This window comes from Anolis carolinensis, unplaced genomic scaffold, assembly GCF_035594765.1.
Source record: "Anolis carolinensis isolate JA03-04 unplaced genomic scaffold, rAnoCar3.1.pri scaffold_21, whole genome shotgun sequence".
Taxonomy (NCBI): domain Eukaryota; kingdom Metazoa; phylum Chordata; class Lepidosauria; order Squamata; family Dactyloidae; genus Anolis; species Anolis carolinensis.
The window spans coordinates 1,339,884-1,354,951 of NW_026943831.1; the positions used below are offsets into that span (position 1 = coordinate 1,339,884).

Genomic DNA, 15,068 nt, shown 5'->3' on the forward strand with positions numbered 1-15,068 from the left:
ACACCTCCCAAGAAAGGATTCTTCCAGAAAGGAAGCTGAGAAGGGAGTGAAGCACTGTGTATTACCAAAGTCATCATCATCATCATCATCATCATCATTATTATTGTGTTGTGGTCAACCATGAAAATGAATACAATCTGGCTCCAAGTATTCAAAAACACTAAAATCAGAATATATAAAAATTAATGTGGTATAATAAAACAGAACAATACAATCTCTAAAATCAGAACACTAAATGAGGAACAACACTCTGAAAACGGGGGAATTCCACACAGGAAACAACCAGGGCCAGCTAACACCTCCCAACAAAGTATTCCCATCATCAAAGTCTGGCAAATCCTCTGTTTTCTCAGGGCCACAGACAGTAGAAGCACATAAAATATCACAAACAACACCACTCTGAAAACAAGGGAATTCTAGACAGGAAACAATTAAGGCCAGCTAACACCTCCCAACAAAAAATTCACTCAGGGAGGAAACAGCCAGGCTTTAAAGCTGCACATTACATCCTATAATTATAATAATAATAATAATAATAATAATAATTTTATTTTTGTACCCCGCCACCATCTCCCCAGAGGGACTCGGGGCGGCTTACAGATATAAAACCAGCACACAGTATACGGTTTTACAAAAACACACAAGTAAATTTAAAAGGCATTAAAAATCACGATCATTATAAAACACATAAAAACACAGCAATAAAAACATAAAATGAGCTGGGCAAAGTGCACTGAGTGCAACTTGTAAACAAGAAGGAAGGTTAAGGTGCTACAAGGTCATGGGAAGAGCCTTAAACTGGGGTGAACTCTGAGGCTATGGCAAGGAGTTAACCAACAACTGGTCAGAAGAACCCGCTAGTACCAACCAGGGTTTAGAAAACAGTGGGCGGTACTTCTTCAAAGGCCTGTTTGAAGAGCCAGGTTTTCAGGCTCTCCCTGAGCACTTCCAAGGAGGCAGCTTCCCTAATTTCCCTGGGGAGCGCGTTCCAGAGCCGGGATGGGGGCCGCCACGGAGAAGGAAGGCCCTCTCTCTCCCTCGTCCCCACCAACCGCGCTTGAGACGGAGGCGGAAGCGAGAGGAGGGCCTCCCCCGACGAACAAAGAGATCGTGCGGGTTCGTAGGGGGAGATGCGGTCAGAAAGGTAAGTGGGTCCCAAACCGTTCAGGGCTTTGTAGGTCAACACCTGCACCTTGAATTGGGTCCGGAAGGTGAACGGCAGCCAGTGGAGCTCCTTGAACCGGGGCGTAGACCGCTCCCTGTAATTCGCTCCTAATCATTTTTCCTAATTGCAGCATTCATACTTGCCTCCAACAGACAAAAAAAACCAATCAGAAATATTGTATATCCACAACCTTTAGGAAATAATATCCCCTGATGGCGCAGCGTGTTAAAGCGCTGAGCTGCTGAACTTCTGGACCGAAAGGCTGCAGATTTGAATTGGGGGAGCGGAGAGAGCCCCCACTGTTAGCCCCAGCTTCTGCCTACCCAGAAGTTCAAAAACATACAAATGAGGGTAGATGAATAGGTACTGCTCCGGCGGGAAGGTAACGCCGCTTCATGCAGTCATCCCACATGACCTTGGAGGAGTCTATGGACAACGCCGGCTCTTCGGCTTAGAAATGGAGATGAGCACCAACCCCCAGAGTCAGACATGACTGGACTTAACGTCAGGGGAAAATGTTTACCCTTCACCTTAACTACCACCAATTCCTCAATACTTTATTTCCCATACCACCAAACTTCGCCACAGCAATGCGTGGCCGGGCACAGCTAGTATATATATTGTTCTGGGCATGGCCCCATGTAAGCCGCCCCGAGTCCCCGTTGGGGAGATGGTGGCGGGGTATAAATAAAGATTATTATTATTATTATTATTATTATTATTATTATTATTATTAGTAATGTGATGTTTTACTATGGAGTAAACAACAAAACCACTGAACCCAATCATACCAGATTTGGCCACAAAAGACATAGTCATCCAATCTATGTCTTTCAATCAAAAAACCTAGAAAAATAGTCTAAATTACAGAAGTTGAGGAAGAGCCATTCTCTCCCTTACTGCCAGTCAGAAAGGTAGGCCCTGCTGCGTTTAGGCCGCGCCCCCTTCATGTCCTAGCAACTCCCTCAGCCCAACTGGCGCCCAGGGCATACGCAGAGTGTACTTAGGCCTCATCCACACTGCCTATAAAATACAGATTATCTGATTTGAACTGGATTATCTTGAGTCCATACTGCCATATAATCCAGTTCAGTGTGGATTTTATACAGTTGTGTAGAAGTGGATGCGTGGAACTGGGACCTCCCAGGGATCATAGAGAGAGGCATCACTTCGAAGGTCTGAGAAGCAAGAAGGCAGTTCCTCTGAAGGGGCAAAGACCCAAAAAGCGCTCCTTTTCACCCTAAGTCGAAAAGCAGGAGACCCTTCCGGTGGAGAGGGCGGGCGGGTGGGCGGGCAGGCGAGGAAGGACACCACAAAAGCTTTTTATTGCGTGGCCAAAGCAAGATGGCAAAACGCACAGACCAGGGGTCCCCAAACTAAGGCCCAGGGGCCACATGCAGCCCATCGAAGGCATTTATCCGGCCCCTGTGGTGGCGGCGCCCTCCTGCTCTGCCAAGTAAGGTGCGCGCCTTTCCCGTCTCCTCCCTCGCCTGGTGCGTGCCTTCCAAAGCTTTGCTTGTTTATAATGGTAATTAATTATTATTTAATTAACAATTAATTATTAAGGGGTGCTTTGCTAGTGCTTTTGGTGCACAAAGGTAGAAGGAGATTGGACTAAATGGCCCAAGGAGTCTCTTCCAACCCTCTTTATAATAATAATAATAATAATTATTATTATTATTATTATAAAGAGGGTTGGAAGAGACTCCTTGGGCCATTTAGTCCAACCTCCTTCTACCTTTTGTTTTTCTATTTCAAAATAAGATATGTGCAGTGTGCAAAGGAATTTGTTCGTTGTTTTTTTTTAAAAAAACATTAGTCCGGCCCTCCAATGGTCTGACAGACCGTGAACTTGCCCCCTGTTTAAAAAGTTTGGGGACCCCTGGCATAGACAGTGTTCCTCACTTATCGCGGGGGTTACGTTCCAGGACCACCCGCAACAAGTGAAAATCTGCAAAGCAGGGACACTATATTTATTTTATGTATGAAGGAGAGCAAGCCACAGGCCACCTACTACAATGCAGTCTGTACTTTATTCTAGCAGTTACAATATACAATACACCAGCAGAGAAGAATGGAAGCTAAATAACCCTTTTTATTTCCAACCCTCCCCTCCCCCCTCTCCCTTTATTTCTCCCTTTCCCCCCTTCCAAAACCCTTTGCACACCTCAAAAACCCACGAAAATACCATGATAAATGTGTACATTAATATAAATTGAAAACCCGCGAAACAGCGAGGGAGCGAAAAGGGAACCGCGAAGTAGCGAGGGAACACCGTACAATGCAATCACAGGGGTTTTGCCGGCGCCTGAAATGGGTTGCACGGCTTTATCATTTTCACAGAAAACTGAAAGCATGTTCTCATTGGTGTTCTAAGATCAATTAAGCCATTGGTCTAAAGTCGATTAAGTCACCGGCATTTCCATTGGCTTTCTATAACTCTAACAGGCAGGAAGGCAGGCACACGGGATGCCTCAAACAATGGCACAACTCTAGTCTATTGTTCTCCGACCATTACGGCTGTCTTAATGAATCTTATCCGTTCCTCTGTTGCAAGCATAACTCCAAACGGCTGGGAAACTGAGGGAGTACGAGCTAACCAGTTCTGTGCTGATGTACTTCCTCTCCCAAAGTAACTTCCAATGTTTTCCCAGACTGTCAGAGCTTTCTGCAAACAAAGGCCTTCTGCAAAAGTAGGCATATAACGCAGTATATCTGGACATATGTGACTTACAGCGATTGGAAACACCCCTGAAAACTCCCATCTAAAACGTCTCCCTCATTCCATCCCTTTCTTTTTGCGAAGTTTTGGCGGAGCAAACACAAGCAGAGCAAAGGAGCGCTTAATCTATTGCCACACAATGACCCCCTGTTTTGGCCAATCATCTGCACCCACAAGGTGGTGGCCTTCCTCTGTACTTTCATTCTCCATTTGTTGCCTGCTTATGGAAGGATGGGACACTTCTCTGGGGGATTTCTTGTCGTCTAACTGTGTGTGGATCCTTTGATGGGAATGCAGATATTCCCTCCGACTGAAACTCTTTCCACATTCCATGCATTGATACGGCTTCTCCCCTGTGTGGGTCCTTTGATGGGAACGAAGCTGTCCACTCAAACTGAAGCTCTTTCCACATCCAGTGCACTGATAAGGCTTCTCCCCTGTGTGGATCCTATGATGGGAACGAAGCTGTCCGCCCAAACTGAAGCTCTTTCCACATTCCATGCATTGATACGGCTTCTCCCCTGTGTGGGTCCTTTGATGGGAACGCAGATTTCCACTCCAACTGAAGCTCTTTCCACATAACATGCATTGATACGGCTTCTCCCCTGTGTGGGTCCTTTCATGGGAATGAAGAAGTACACTCTGACTGAAGCTCTTTCCACAGTCAATGCATTGATACGGCTTTTCCCCTGTGTGGGTCCTTTGGTGGGAACGCAGAGCTCTACTGTGACTGAAGCTCTTTCCACATTCGATGCATTGATACGGCTTCTCTCCTGTGTGAGTCCTTTGATGGGAAAGCAGATTGTCACTCCGACTGAAGCTCTTTCCACATTCCAAGCATTGATACGGCTTTTCCCCTGTGTGGGTCCTTTGATGGGAACGCAGAAGGTCACTCCGACTAAAGTTCTTTGCGCATTCCATGCATTGATACGGCTTCTCCCCTGTGTGGGTCCTTTGGTGGGAACGCAGAACTCCACTGTGACTGAAACTCTTTCCACATTCAATGCATTTATGTAGCTTCTCCCCTGTGTGGGTCCTTTCATGGGAATGCAGAAGGTCAATCCGACTAAAGTTCTTTGTACATTCCATGCATTGATACAGCTTCTTCCCTGTGTGGGTCCTTTGATGGGAATACAGAGACCCACTGTGACTGAAGCTCTTTCCACATTCCATGCATTGATACGGCTTCTCCCCTGTGTGGGTCCTTTGATGAGAACGCAGAAGGTCTCTCCGACTAAAGTTCTCTGCACATTCCATGCACTGATACGGCTTCTCCCCTGTGTGGGTCCTTTGGTGGGAACGCAGAACTCCACTGTGACTGAAACTCTTTCCGCATTCCATGCATTGATACGGCTTCTCCCCTGTGTGGGTTCTTAGATGGGAACGCAGATTTCCACTCCGACTGAAGTTCTCTCCACATTCCATGCATGTATATGGCTTCTCCCCTGTGTGGGTCCTTTGATGGAAACGCAGATGGTCATTCCGGCTGAAACTCTTTCCACAGTCCATGCATTTATACGGCTTCTCCCCTGTGTGGGTTCTTTGATGGGAACGCAGATTTCCACTCCAACTGAAACTCTTTCCACATTCCATGCATGTATATGGCTTCTCTCCTGTGTGAGTTTGTTGATGGTTAGTAAGAGAACTCCCCATAAAACATTGCCCAGATTCCACACACTCATGTAGCTTCTCCACTGCATGTGATGTGGAACAAGGATGAAGATGATTTTCCATTGCTTTAGATTTATGATTCAAACATGATACCAGAGGTTCACAGATATGAACTCCTGAACAGCACAGGATTTCCTCTTCTCGATCTCTGTATTGCCATAGTCTTCTGGTCTCGTCTCCAAGCCCCTCTTTCAACAGCACAGTCTTTCCTTTCCTTCAAGTATGTCACTTTCTCCTACTTATTCCTTGTTCTTGTCAATGCAGTGACCCTTCATTTCAGTCCTAAGGCATCCTTAGTGCAAAGCTGTCAAAGGTTGTTCTTCTCAAGGTTTGTTTAGAGGTTACCTGCCAGACAAATGAGAGGAAAACCAGACTTATTACTCTATCCCTTCCTCTCTCAATATTCAAGATGGCTGCTCTCTCCATATTTCATCTCATAATATCTCAGATGGCTGCCTTTCCCTAATATCCAAGATGGCTGACTTATTACTGTCTCATTCTCCCAATATCTGAGAAGGCTGCCCTCTCCATGGATCCTTCAATCTCCCAATATCCAAGATGGATGACTACTTAGTGAATCCCAGCAACAGGCTTCTCAATGAGTTCTTCCTTTTACTAATATCCAACATGGCCAACTTATTACTGTATCCCTCCCTGTCAATATCTAAGATGGGCAACCTTTCCCAATATCCAAGATGGCCGCCCTCTCAATATAACCCTCCTGCCAATCCCCAAGATTTATTTATTTATTTATTAGCGACATTTATATTACACCCTTCTCACCCCGAAGGAGACTCAGGGCGGTTTACAAGTGTTATATATATATACACACACACACACACACACACACACACACACACACACAGAGATTAGAGTCTCATTTATCCAACATAAACGGGCCGGTAGAATGTTGGATAAGCGAATATGTCGGATAATAAGGAGGCATTAAGGAAAAGCCTATTAAACATCAAATTACGTTATGATTTTACAAATTAAGCACCAAAACATGTTATACAACAAATTTGACAGAAAAAGTAGTTCAATATGCAGTAATGCTATGTAGTAATTACTGTATTTACGAATTTAGCATCAAAATATCACGATGTATTGAAAACATTGACTACAAAAATGAGTTAGATAATCCAGAACATTGGATAAGCGAGTGTTGGATAAGTGAGACTCTACTGTGATGGCCACCTTCCTAATGTATCCCTCAATATCCAAGATGGCCAACATCTGAATACCTCTCAATCTCACATAACCCCTTTCAATATGTAAGATGGCCACCCTTTTCCAAAATCCAAGATGGCCGTTCTCTCAATATATCCCTCCTGCCAATATTTAAAATGGCCAACTTCTTAATAAATTCCTTCTCCCAATATCAAAGATGGCCACCCTCTCAATATAATCATCATCATCATCATCATCATCATCTTACAACAACAGTCACAGAAGCGGCAGAAATATACAATGACAGAAAGCTGCACTGTTATGAAATGCTAATCAGAACCTCAGAAGCGTAGCTACCAAAAAAGGATACATCCACTATGGAAACAAGAGTACCCTGACTCACAGATAACAGAGCCCTTTTCTCCTCTCAAGAAAAATGTGAATACATTACTTTCTACTGTCCAAATAACATCAATTGAACAAACAAACCAATATGCCTACAGTACAGCAGTGATAGTAACAGAAGAGCCGCCCCAAAGAAAATCGACTGGAAAACCAAAATGGAAGGTCATATTGGAGTTGAAAATCAAAAATCTATGATCAGATGCAAGTAACCTGAAAAATATGGAGAAGAAACTGAAGAATGACAAAATTATGCAATAGTTGATCAGAAAGTATTGGCTGAACACCAGAAAAATTGAAGCAGCTTTGGAAATCGCGAAAGAATAAATTACAGCAACAGCCAGAAAAATTGAAAGATATGAAGCCAGAATCATCAAGTACAGACAAAATCAACTGTTTCAATCAGACCAAAGACGGTTCTACCAGAGTCTGAACAAAAAAACAGACACAGTAACCATAAAGCGTGAGAAAACTGCAACAACAAAGTTTTGGAAAAAACTTTGGGGAAATAATGAGAACTACAACAAAAACGCTGGGTGATTGGAGTTTGAAGGAAAATTCTCACAGAACAAAATGGAACAGATAGAAATAACAACGGAAATGATCAGCAAATGCAAAAAGTCAAGAACTGGACATCGCCTGGTAGTGATCAACTTCATGGATTTTGGCTCAAATATCTGATTACTCTACATGCAAACATGGCCTAACAATTCAGTGAGATGCTGCAGAAAGGAAGTATCAGTGAATGGTTAACTACTGGGAGAACATTCCTGATACAAAAGGATCCAGCAAAAGGAAACTACAGGCCAATAACGTGTCTGCCCACTATGTTTAAACTACTGACTGGTGTCAGAGCTGATAGAATTCAAGACTATCTTGAAGAAAAAAACATCTTGCCAGATGAACAGAAAGGTAACAAACAGAAAACCAGGGGCACAAAAGACCAGTTATTTCTCGACTGCCCGCATCGCATCTGCAACAAACAGACCAGCAGAGTTGTTCCGGGTTGTCCGGGAGCTCCTTCATCCTCATGAGGTGGAGGAGCCCCTTGACAACTCGGTCACTCGATGCAGCGAGTTCGCGCATCATTTTGCAGATAAAGTTGCTCGATTACGCTCCGACTTGGACGCCAGCTTTGATACAGTGCCTGATGAGTTACCTAGAGCATCTGTCAATTCCATCTTGATGGATTCGTTTCAACCTGTTCGGCCTGATGACGTGGACAAGATCCTTGGAGCGATGAGACCAACCACATGCGCTCTAGATCCTTGACCTACCTGGCTTATAAAGCTTGCCAGGGGTGGGTTGGTCGATTGGTTTTTGAGGATGATCAATGCCTCACTGGAACAAGGGCTTTTTCCATCCAGCCTGAAACAGGCAACTATTAGACCAATTCTAAAAAAGGCATCCCTTGATTCCTCCATTCTATCGAACTATCGACCAATTTCAAACCTCCCATTCTTAGGCAAGGTTCTGGAGCGGGTGGTGGCCTTTCAACTCCAGGGATTCTTGGATGACACCGATTATCTTGACCCATTCCAGTCTGGCTTCAGGCCTGGTCATGGGACTGAGACGGCTTTGGTCGCCTTGGTGGATGACCTTCGCAGAGAGCTGGACAAGGGGAGTGTGTCCCTGTTGGTTCTCCTGGACATCTCAGCGGCTTTCGATACCATCGACCATGGTATCCTTCTGGGACGGCTCTCTGGGATGGGCCTTGGGGGTACTGCTTTGCAGTGGCTCCAGTCCTTCCTGGAAGGCCGATCCCAGATGGTGAAGCTGGGGGACACCTGCTCGGACTCCTGGCCTTTGACCTGTGGGGTCCCGCAAGGTTCCATTCTGTCCCCCATGCTTTTTAATATCTACATGAAACCGCTGGGCGAGGTCATCCGGGGTTTTGGAGTTCGGTGCCATCTCTACGCAGATGACACTCAACTCCACTACTCCTTTCCACCTACTTCAAAGGAAGCCCCTCGGATCCTAGACCAGTGCCTGGCCGCTGTGATGGGCTGGATGAGGGCCAACAAGCTGAAGCTTAATCCTGATAAGACAGAGGTCCTCCAGGTCAGCCGTTTGACCGATCGGAGCATAGGGTGGCTACCTGTGCTTGACGGGGTCGCACTCCCCCGAAGGCGCAGGTCCGCAGTTTGGGGGTCCTCCTGGACTCATCACTGTCACTTGATGCCCAGGTGTCGGCGGTGGCCGGGAGGGCCTTTGCACAATTAAAACTTGTGCACCAACTGCGACCGTACCTCGAGAAGTCTGGCTTGACCACGGTGGTCCACGCTCTAGTTACCTCAAGGATGGATTACTGTAACACACTCTACGTAGGGCTGCCCTTGAAGACGGTCCGGAAATTACAGTTGGTACAACGGTCGGCAGCCAGGTTACTAACTGGAGCTGCTTATAGGGAGCGGTCAACCCCCCTGTTCAAGCAGCTCCACTGGCTGCCGATAATATTCCGGGCCCAATTCAAGGTGCAGGTTATTACCTATAAAGCTCTAAACCAGGGGTCCTCAAACTTTTAAAGCAAAGGGCCAGTCTACAATCCTTCAGATTGTTGAGGGGCCGAATTATCATTTGAAAAAAAATATAAACAAATTCCTATGCACACTGCACATGTCTTATTTGTAGTGCAAAACAACAACAACAACAACAATAAAGAACAATACAATATGTAAAAATGAAAAGAATCTTAACCAACATAAACCTATCAGGATTTCAATGGAAAGTGTGGGCCTGCTACTGGCCAATGAGATAGTCAAGTTAATTAGGATTGTTGTTGTTGTTGTTGTTGTTGTTGTTGTTGTGTGCCTTCAAGTCATTTCAGAATTTGGGTGAGTCTAAGTCTAAAATTAATTATTTATTTATTTACTACATTTATTTACTACATTTATATCCCACCCTTCTTACCCCAAAGGGGAATATAATATAATATAATATAATATTATTAGCATAGCACGATATTAGCATTATACATTACTATATTGAACTATACCACTATACTGTAATACTATATGTAATATATAACATAATTAATATTATTATATGGTATTATTATTAGTATTATATTGTATAACATTATAATATTTTTATCAATATTATATGTACATACAATATATTATATTATTTAAAATGATATAAAAATATTATAAAACTGAGGGCGGGGGCCAGGTCAATGACCTTGGAGGGCCGCATCCGGCCCCCGGGCCTTAGTTTGGGGACCCCTGCTCTAAACAGTTCAGGACCTGCCTATCTTTGTGACCGCATCATCCCCTATGAACCTACACGCTCTCTGAGATCTTCCGGGGAGGCCCTCCTCTCACTTCCGCCTTCCTCACAGATACGTCTGGTGGGGACGAGAGAGAGGGCCTTCTCGGCTGTGGCCCCCCGGCTCTGGAACTCCCTCCCCAGGGAGATTAGGTTGGCGCCCTCCCTACCATCCTTTAAGAAACACTTGAAAACCTGGATGTTCGGGCTGGCCTTTGGAGAGACAGCCATTGGATGACCAGCCTCATTATAATTCTATCCTGAATGTTATTAGGCTCCTTTCATCGGGGTATTTTAATCTAATGATTTTATCTTATATTGCTGCTATAGCCCCCCCCCCCCCACCACCACCTTTGAAGTTGACGGATTTGCATTGGTGGTTGTTTGATATTATTACTATTATATAAACCTTTGTTTTAACTTCTGTTTTATCATCTTCTTGTGTTTTAAACTGTGTATATTGTTTAATGTATTTGTGTTTTAAACTGTGTATATTGTTTAATGCTGTTACTTTTGTAACATTGTGAGCCGTCCCGAGTCCCCACGGGGAGATGGTGGCGGGGTATAAATAAAGTTTTATTATTATTATTATTATTATTATTATTATTATTATTGATTGACAAAATGATTCTGGAGAACTGTAAAAGCCGAAAAGCTAATCGTCACATGACATGACTTGACTACAAAAAGGCCTTTGACTTACTCCCACACAGTTGGATCATCAAGTGCCTGGACGCCATCGGGATTTGTAAAAACGTTGGCACTTTTGTTGAAAATATGATGGAGCACTGCAAAACTGAACTGTTTGTTGGAAATGAAAGCTATGGACTTGTCAACATCAGAAGAGGAATTTTCCATGGAGACCCCCACTGCTTTTCATTATTGCCATGATCCCTCTGTCAACAATCTTACAAAAAACAAACCTTGGCTATCAAACTTCTAAGAAATCTCACAAAATTTCACATCTGATGTACATGGATGACCTGAAGCTGTATGGGAAAACGGAAACTTAAATCGAGTCTCTGACTAACACTGTCCAAATCTTTAGCGCTAATATCAGCATGGAGTTTGGTTTGGAAAAATGTTTGACAGTGGCCCTGAAGAAGGGGAAAATCATTGAAAGTGAGGGCATAAATACGAGGGTTGAATGAAAAGTAATGCCTCCACCTTTGTTACTTGGCTTTGGATGGGAATATTTTAATAAATCAAACACAGAAATAATCCTTAGAATGTGCTCTTTAACTACCACTATTCACTTTTCCACATAATCACCAGACAATTGAATACATTTCTGCCAACGGTAAACAAGTTTTCTGAAGCTGTCACGGAAGAAGTCGACACTCTGTTTCTGCAACCGGCGTCTCACAGTACCATCGTGCACAGATCTTCCGATAGCCAAGCAAAGCAATAATGTGACCCACACGCCCTTGTTAAATGCCGATTGTTTGAAATTTCTCTTTAAGTGATACGACGATCGTCCTGAATCAATCCGTCTCCCTTTTGCTTGTGAAACGCAGTGGTTGCTGTCACAGGATGTCCAACTCTTTGTCTGTCATGCAAGTCAGATGTTCCCACCTCAACATCTTTAAACTTATTCTCCAAACGACGCACAGTACTCACATCAACACGATCCCCATTAACAGCTTGCATTCTCTGATGAATCTCCTTTGAGGTGACACCATCCGCTGTCAAGAATTCAATGACTGCACTTTGCTTAAGTCGCATTGACTGACCATCTGCGTAGGGTTCCATACTTCGCACTTTAACAACTCAACCGTTCAATGCTAAGGCTTCCTGCAAAATGGAACTGTAGAGGAGAGTCTACTGAACAAGCCAGTATCTGCCATCTGTTGAGGAGTTATGAAGGTTGAGGCATTGCTCATCATTCAACCCTCGTATGCTTAATGGCCAGAGGCCTATAAATATCTGGGCATACTACAGCTGGACAATATCAAACATGAACATGTAAAAACTGGTCAGCAAAGAATACACTCAAAAGGTTAGAAAAATTCTCAAAAGCAAGCTCAATGGAGGCAACGCCATCAAGGCCATAAACACCTGGGCCATACCTGTCATAAGACATACTCCTGGCATCATAAACTGGACACAGGTGGAACGGGACAATTTGGATAGAAAAACAAGTAAATTCATAACCATTCATCATTCACTTCATCCTCGCAGTGAGGTTGATCGGCTATATCTGCCTAGAAGATCTGGTGACAGAGGACTCTTACATGTAAAACAAGCAGTCAAAGAAGAAGAACATGCCCTGGCAGAGTATGTAAAGGAAAGTGAAGAACCTGCTTTGAAGTCAAAAATCCAAAACGTCTCAAAGCACAACAGACGAAGAATTGGTACAAGAAGAATCATAGAATCATAGAATAGTAGAGTTGGAAGAGACCACATGGGCCATCTAGTCCAACCCCCTGCTAAGAAGCAGGAAATCGCATTCAAAGCACCCCCGACAGATGGCCATTCAGCCTCTGCTTAAAAGCCTCCAAAGAAGGAGCCTCCACCACAGTCTGGGGCAGAGAGAGAGAGAGTTCCACTGTCGAACAGTCCTTCTCACAGTGAGGAAGTTCTTCCTGATGTTCAGGTGGAATCTCCTCCTGAAGACTGCACTACAAACTAGAGCTGACAGCTGGCACCACAAAACATTGTATGGACAGCTCCTTGACAAAATTGAAGGAAAAGTGGGCAAGGAGAAGACCTGGCGATGGCTCACGAATGGGACCCTGAAGAAGGAGACAGAAGGCCTGATTCTTGCAGGAATTACATTCTAGGACCACCCGCAATAAGTGAAAATCCGCAAAGTAGGGACGCTATATAGGGACGCTCCCGCTGCACCCGCTGCCTTGTGAAGCAAAAACAAAGGTGCTTCAGCCTCTTTTTCTCTCCATTTAGTCCCTTCGTCTTTCCTTTGGCTTCTCCTTAGGAAGGAAGCAGAAAGAATTCTCAGGATTACACTTAGCACTTTAGCACTACACCTGCTGTGTAATTACCCCTCCCTGATGACTTGACATTTTTTCTGCACCTTGGCCCATCCAACTCATTATTTTAACATTATTTTGTATATTGACCTTTTATGACTGTTTTTATCCATGTTGATGTTTTATTGTTGGTTGACTTGTTTATTGTTTTTGTTTTGATTTTGTGCTGTTGTGTCCGGGCATGGCCCCATGTAAGCCGCCTCGAGTCCCTTCAGGGACATGGGGCAGGGTATAAGAATAAAGTAATTATTATTACAGTAGAGTCTCACTTATCCAACACTCGCTTATCCAACGTTCTGGATTATCCAATGCATTTTTGTAGTCAATGCTTTCAATACATCATGATATTTTGGTGCTAAATTCGTAAATATAGTAATTACTACATAGCATTACTGCGTATTGAATTACTTTTTCTGTCAAATTTGTTGTATAACATGATGTTTTAGTGCTTAATTTGTAAAATCATAACCTAATTTAATGTTTAATAGGCTTTTCCTTAATCTCTCCTTATTATCCAACCTATTCGCTTATCCAAAGTTCTGCCGGCCCGTTTACGTTGGATAAGCGAGATTTTACTGTATTATTATTATTATTATTATTGTTATTAAGAAGGATTTATATTATTTTATGATTTATAATATTATTTTAGTGTTTATTAAAAAAACCACGGAACAGCAAGTCCATGAAAAGCGAACCACGAAGTAGTGAGGGAACAATCTAAATGTAATTAAGGCCAAGATTGAAAAATCAGCGAGTGACCTAAAGTGCAGACTGTGCAAGGAAGCCGATGAAACTATTGATCATATCCCGTTGAGATGCCACATAACACCAATCTTACTACAGCTGCACTGGTTACCAATTGAGCACCAGGTTGCCTTCAAAGTGATGGTACTCACCTTTAAGGCCTTGCATCAGGGGTCCTCAAACTTTTAAAGCAGAGGGCCGGTCCACAATCCTTCAGACTGTGGAGGGGCCGAATTATCATTTGGAGGAAAAAAAACTCCTATGCACACTGCACATGTCTTATTTGTAGTGCAAAACAACAACAACAATGAAAGAACAATACAATATTTAAAAATGAAAACAATTGTAACCAGCATAAACCTATCAGGATTTCAATGGGAAGTGTGGGCCTGCTTCTGGCCAATGAGATAGTCAAGTGAATTTGGATTGTTGGTATTGTGTGCCTTCAAGTCATTTCAGACTCTGGGCGAGCCTAAGTCTAAAATTATTTATTTATTCATTTCCTACATTTATTTATTACATTTATATCCTGCCCTTCTCACCCTGAAGGGGACTCAGAGCAGCTGTATGTACATACAATATATTATATTATTAGCATAGCACAATATTAGCATTATATATTACTATATTGAACTATATCACTATACTGTAATATTATATGTAATATATAACATATAATTAATATTATTATATGGTATTAGTATTATATTGTATAACATTATAATATTATTATCAATATTATATGTATATACAATATATCATATTATTAAAAATGATATAAAATATTATATTATGAAAATGAGTGTGGGGGCCAGGTAAATGACCTTGGAGGGCTGCATTTGGCCCCCAGGCCTTAGTTTGGGGACCCCTGCACTATACTGTAGATATGTAATGTATAACATATAATTAATATTATTATATGGTATTAGTATTAGTA

General features: G+C 43.0%; 1 protein-coding gene across 3 annotated transcripts in view; it reads right to left on the reverse strand.

The window, feature by feature from the left end:
- Positions 1-3,179: 3,179 nt before the first annotated feature.
- Positions 3,180-15,068, reverse strand: part of LOC103281476 (zinc finger protein 84) — a 60,657-nt gene continuing 48,768 nt past the window's right edge. For 2 of the 3 annotated variants that reach the window (XM_062966467.1, XM_062966466.1), the window contains exon 2: positions 3,180-5,903. In XM_062966467.1, the coding sequence (XP_062822537.1) occupies positions 4,014-5,621 (1,608 nt within the window). In that variant the 5' untranslated portion in view covers positions 5,622-5,903 and the 3' untranslated portion in view covers positions 3,180-4,013. The remainder of the gene's footprint in view (positions 5,904-15,068) is intronic. The other variant, XM_062966470.1, reaches the window with a different exon arrangement.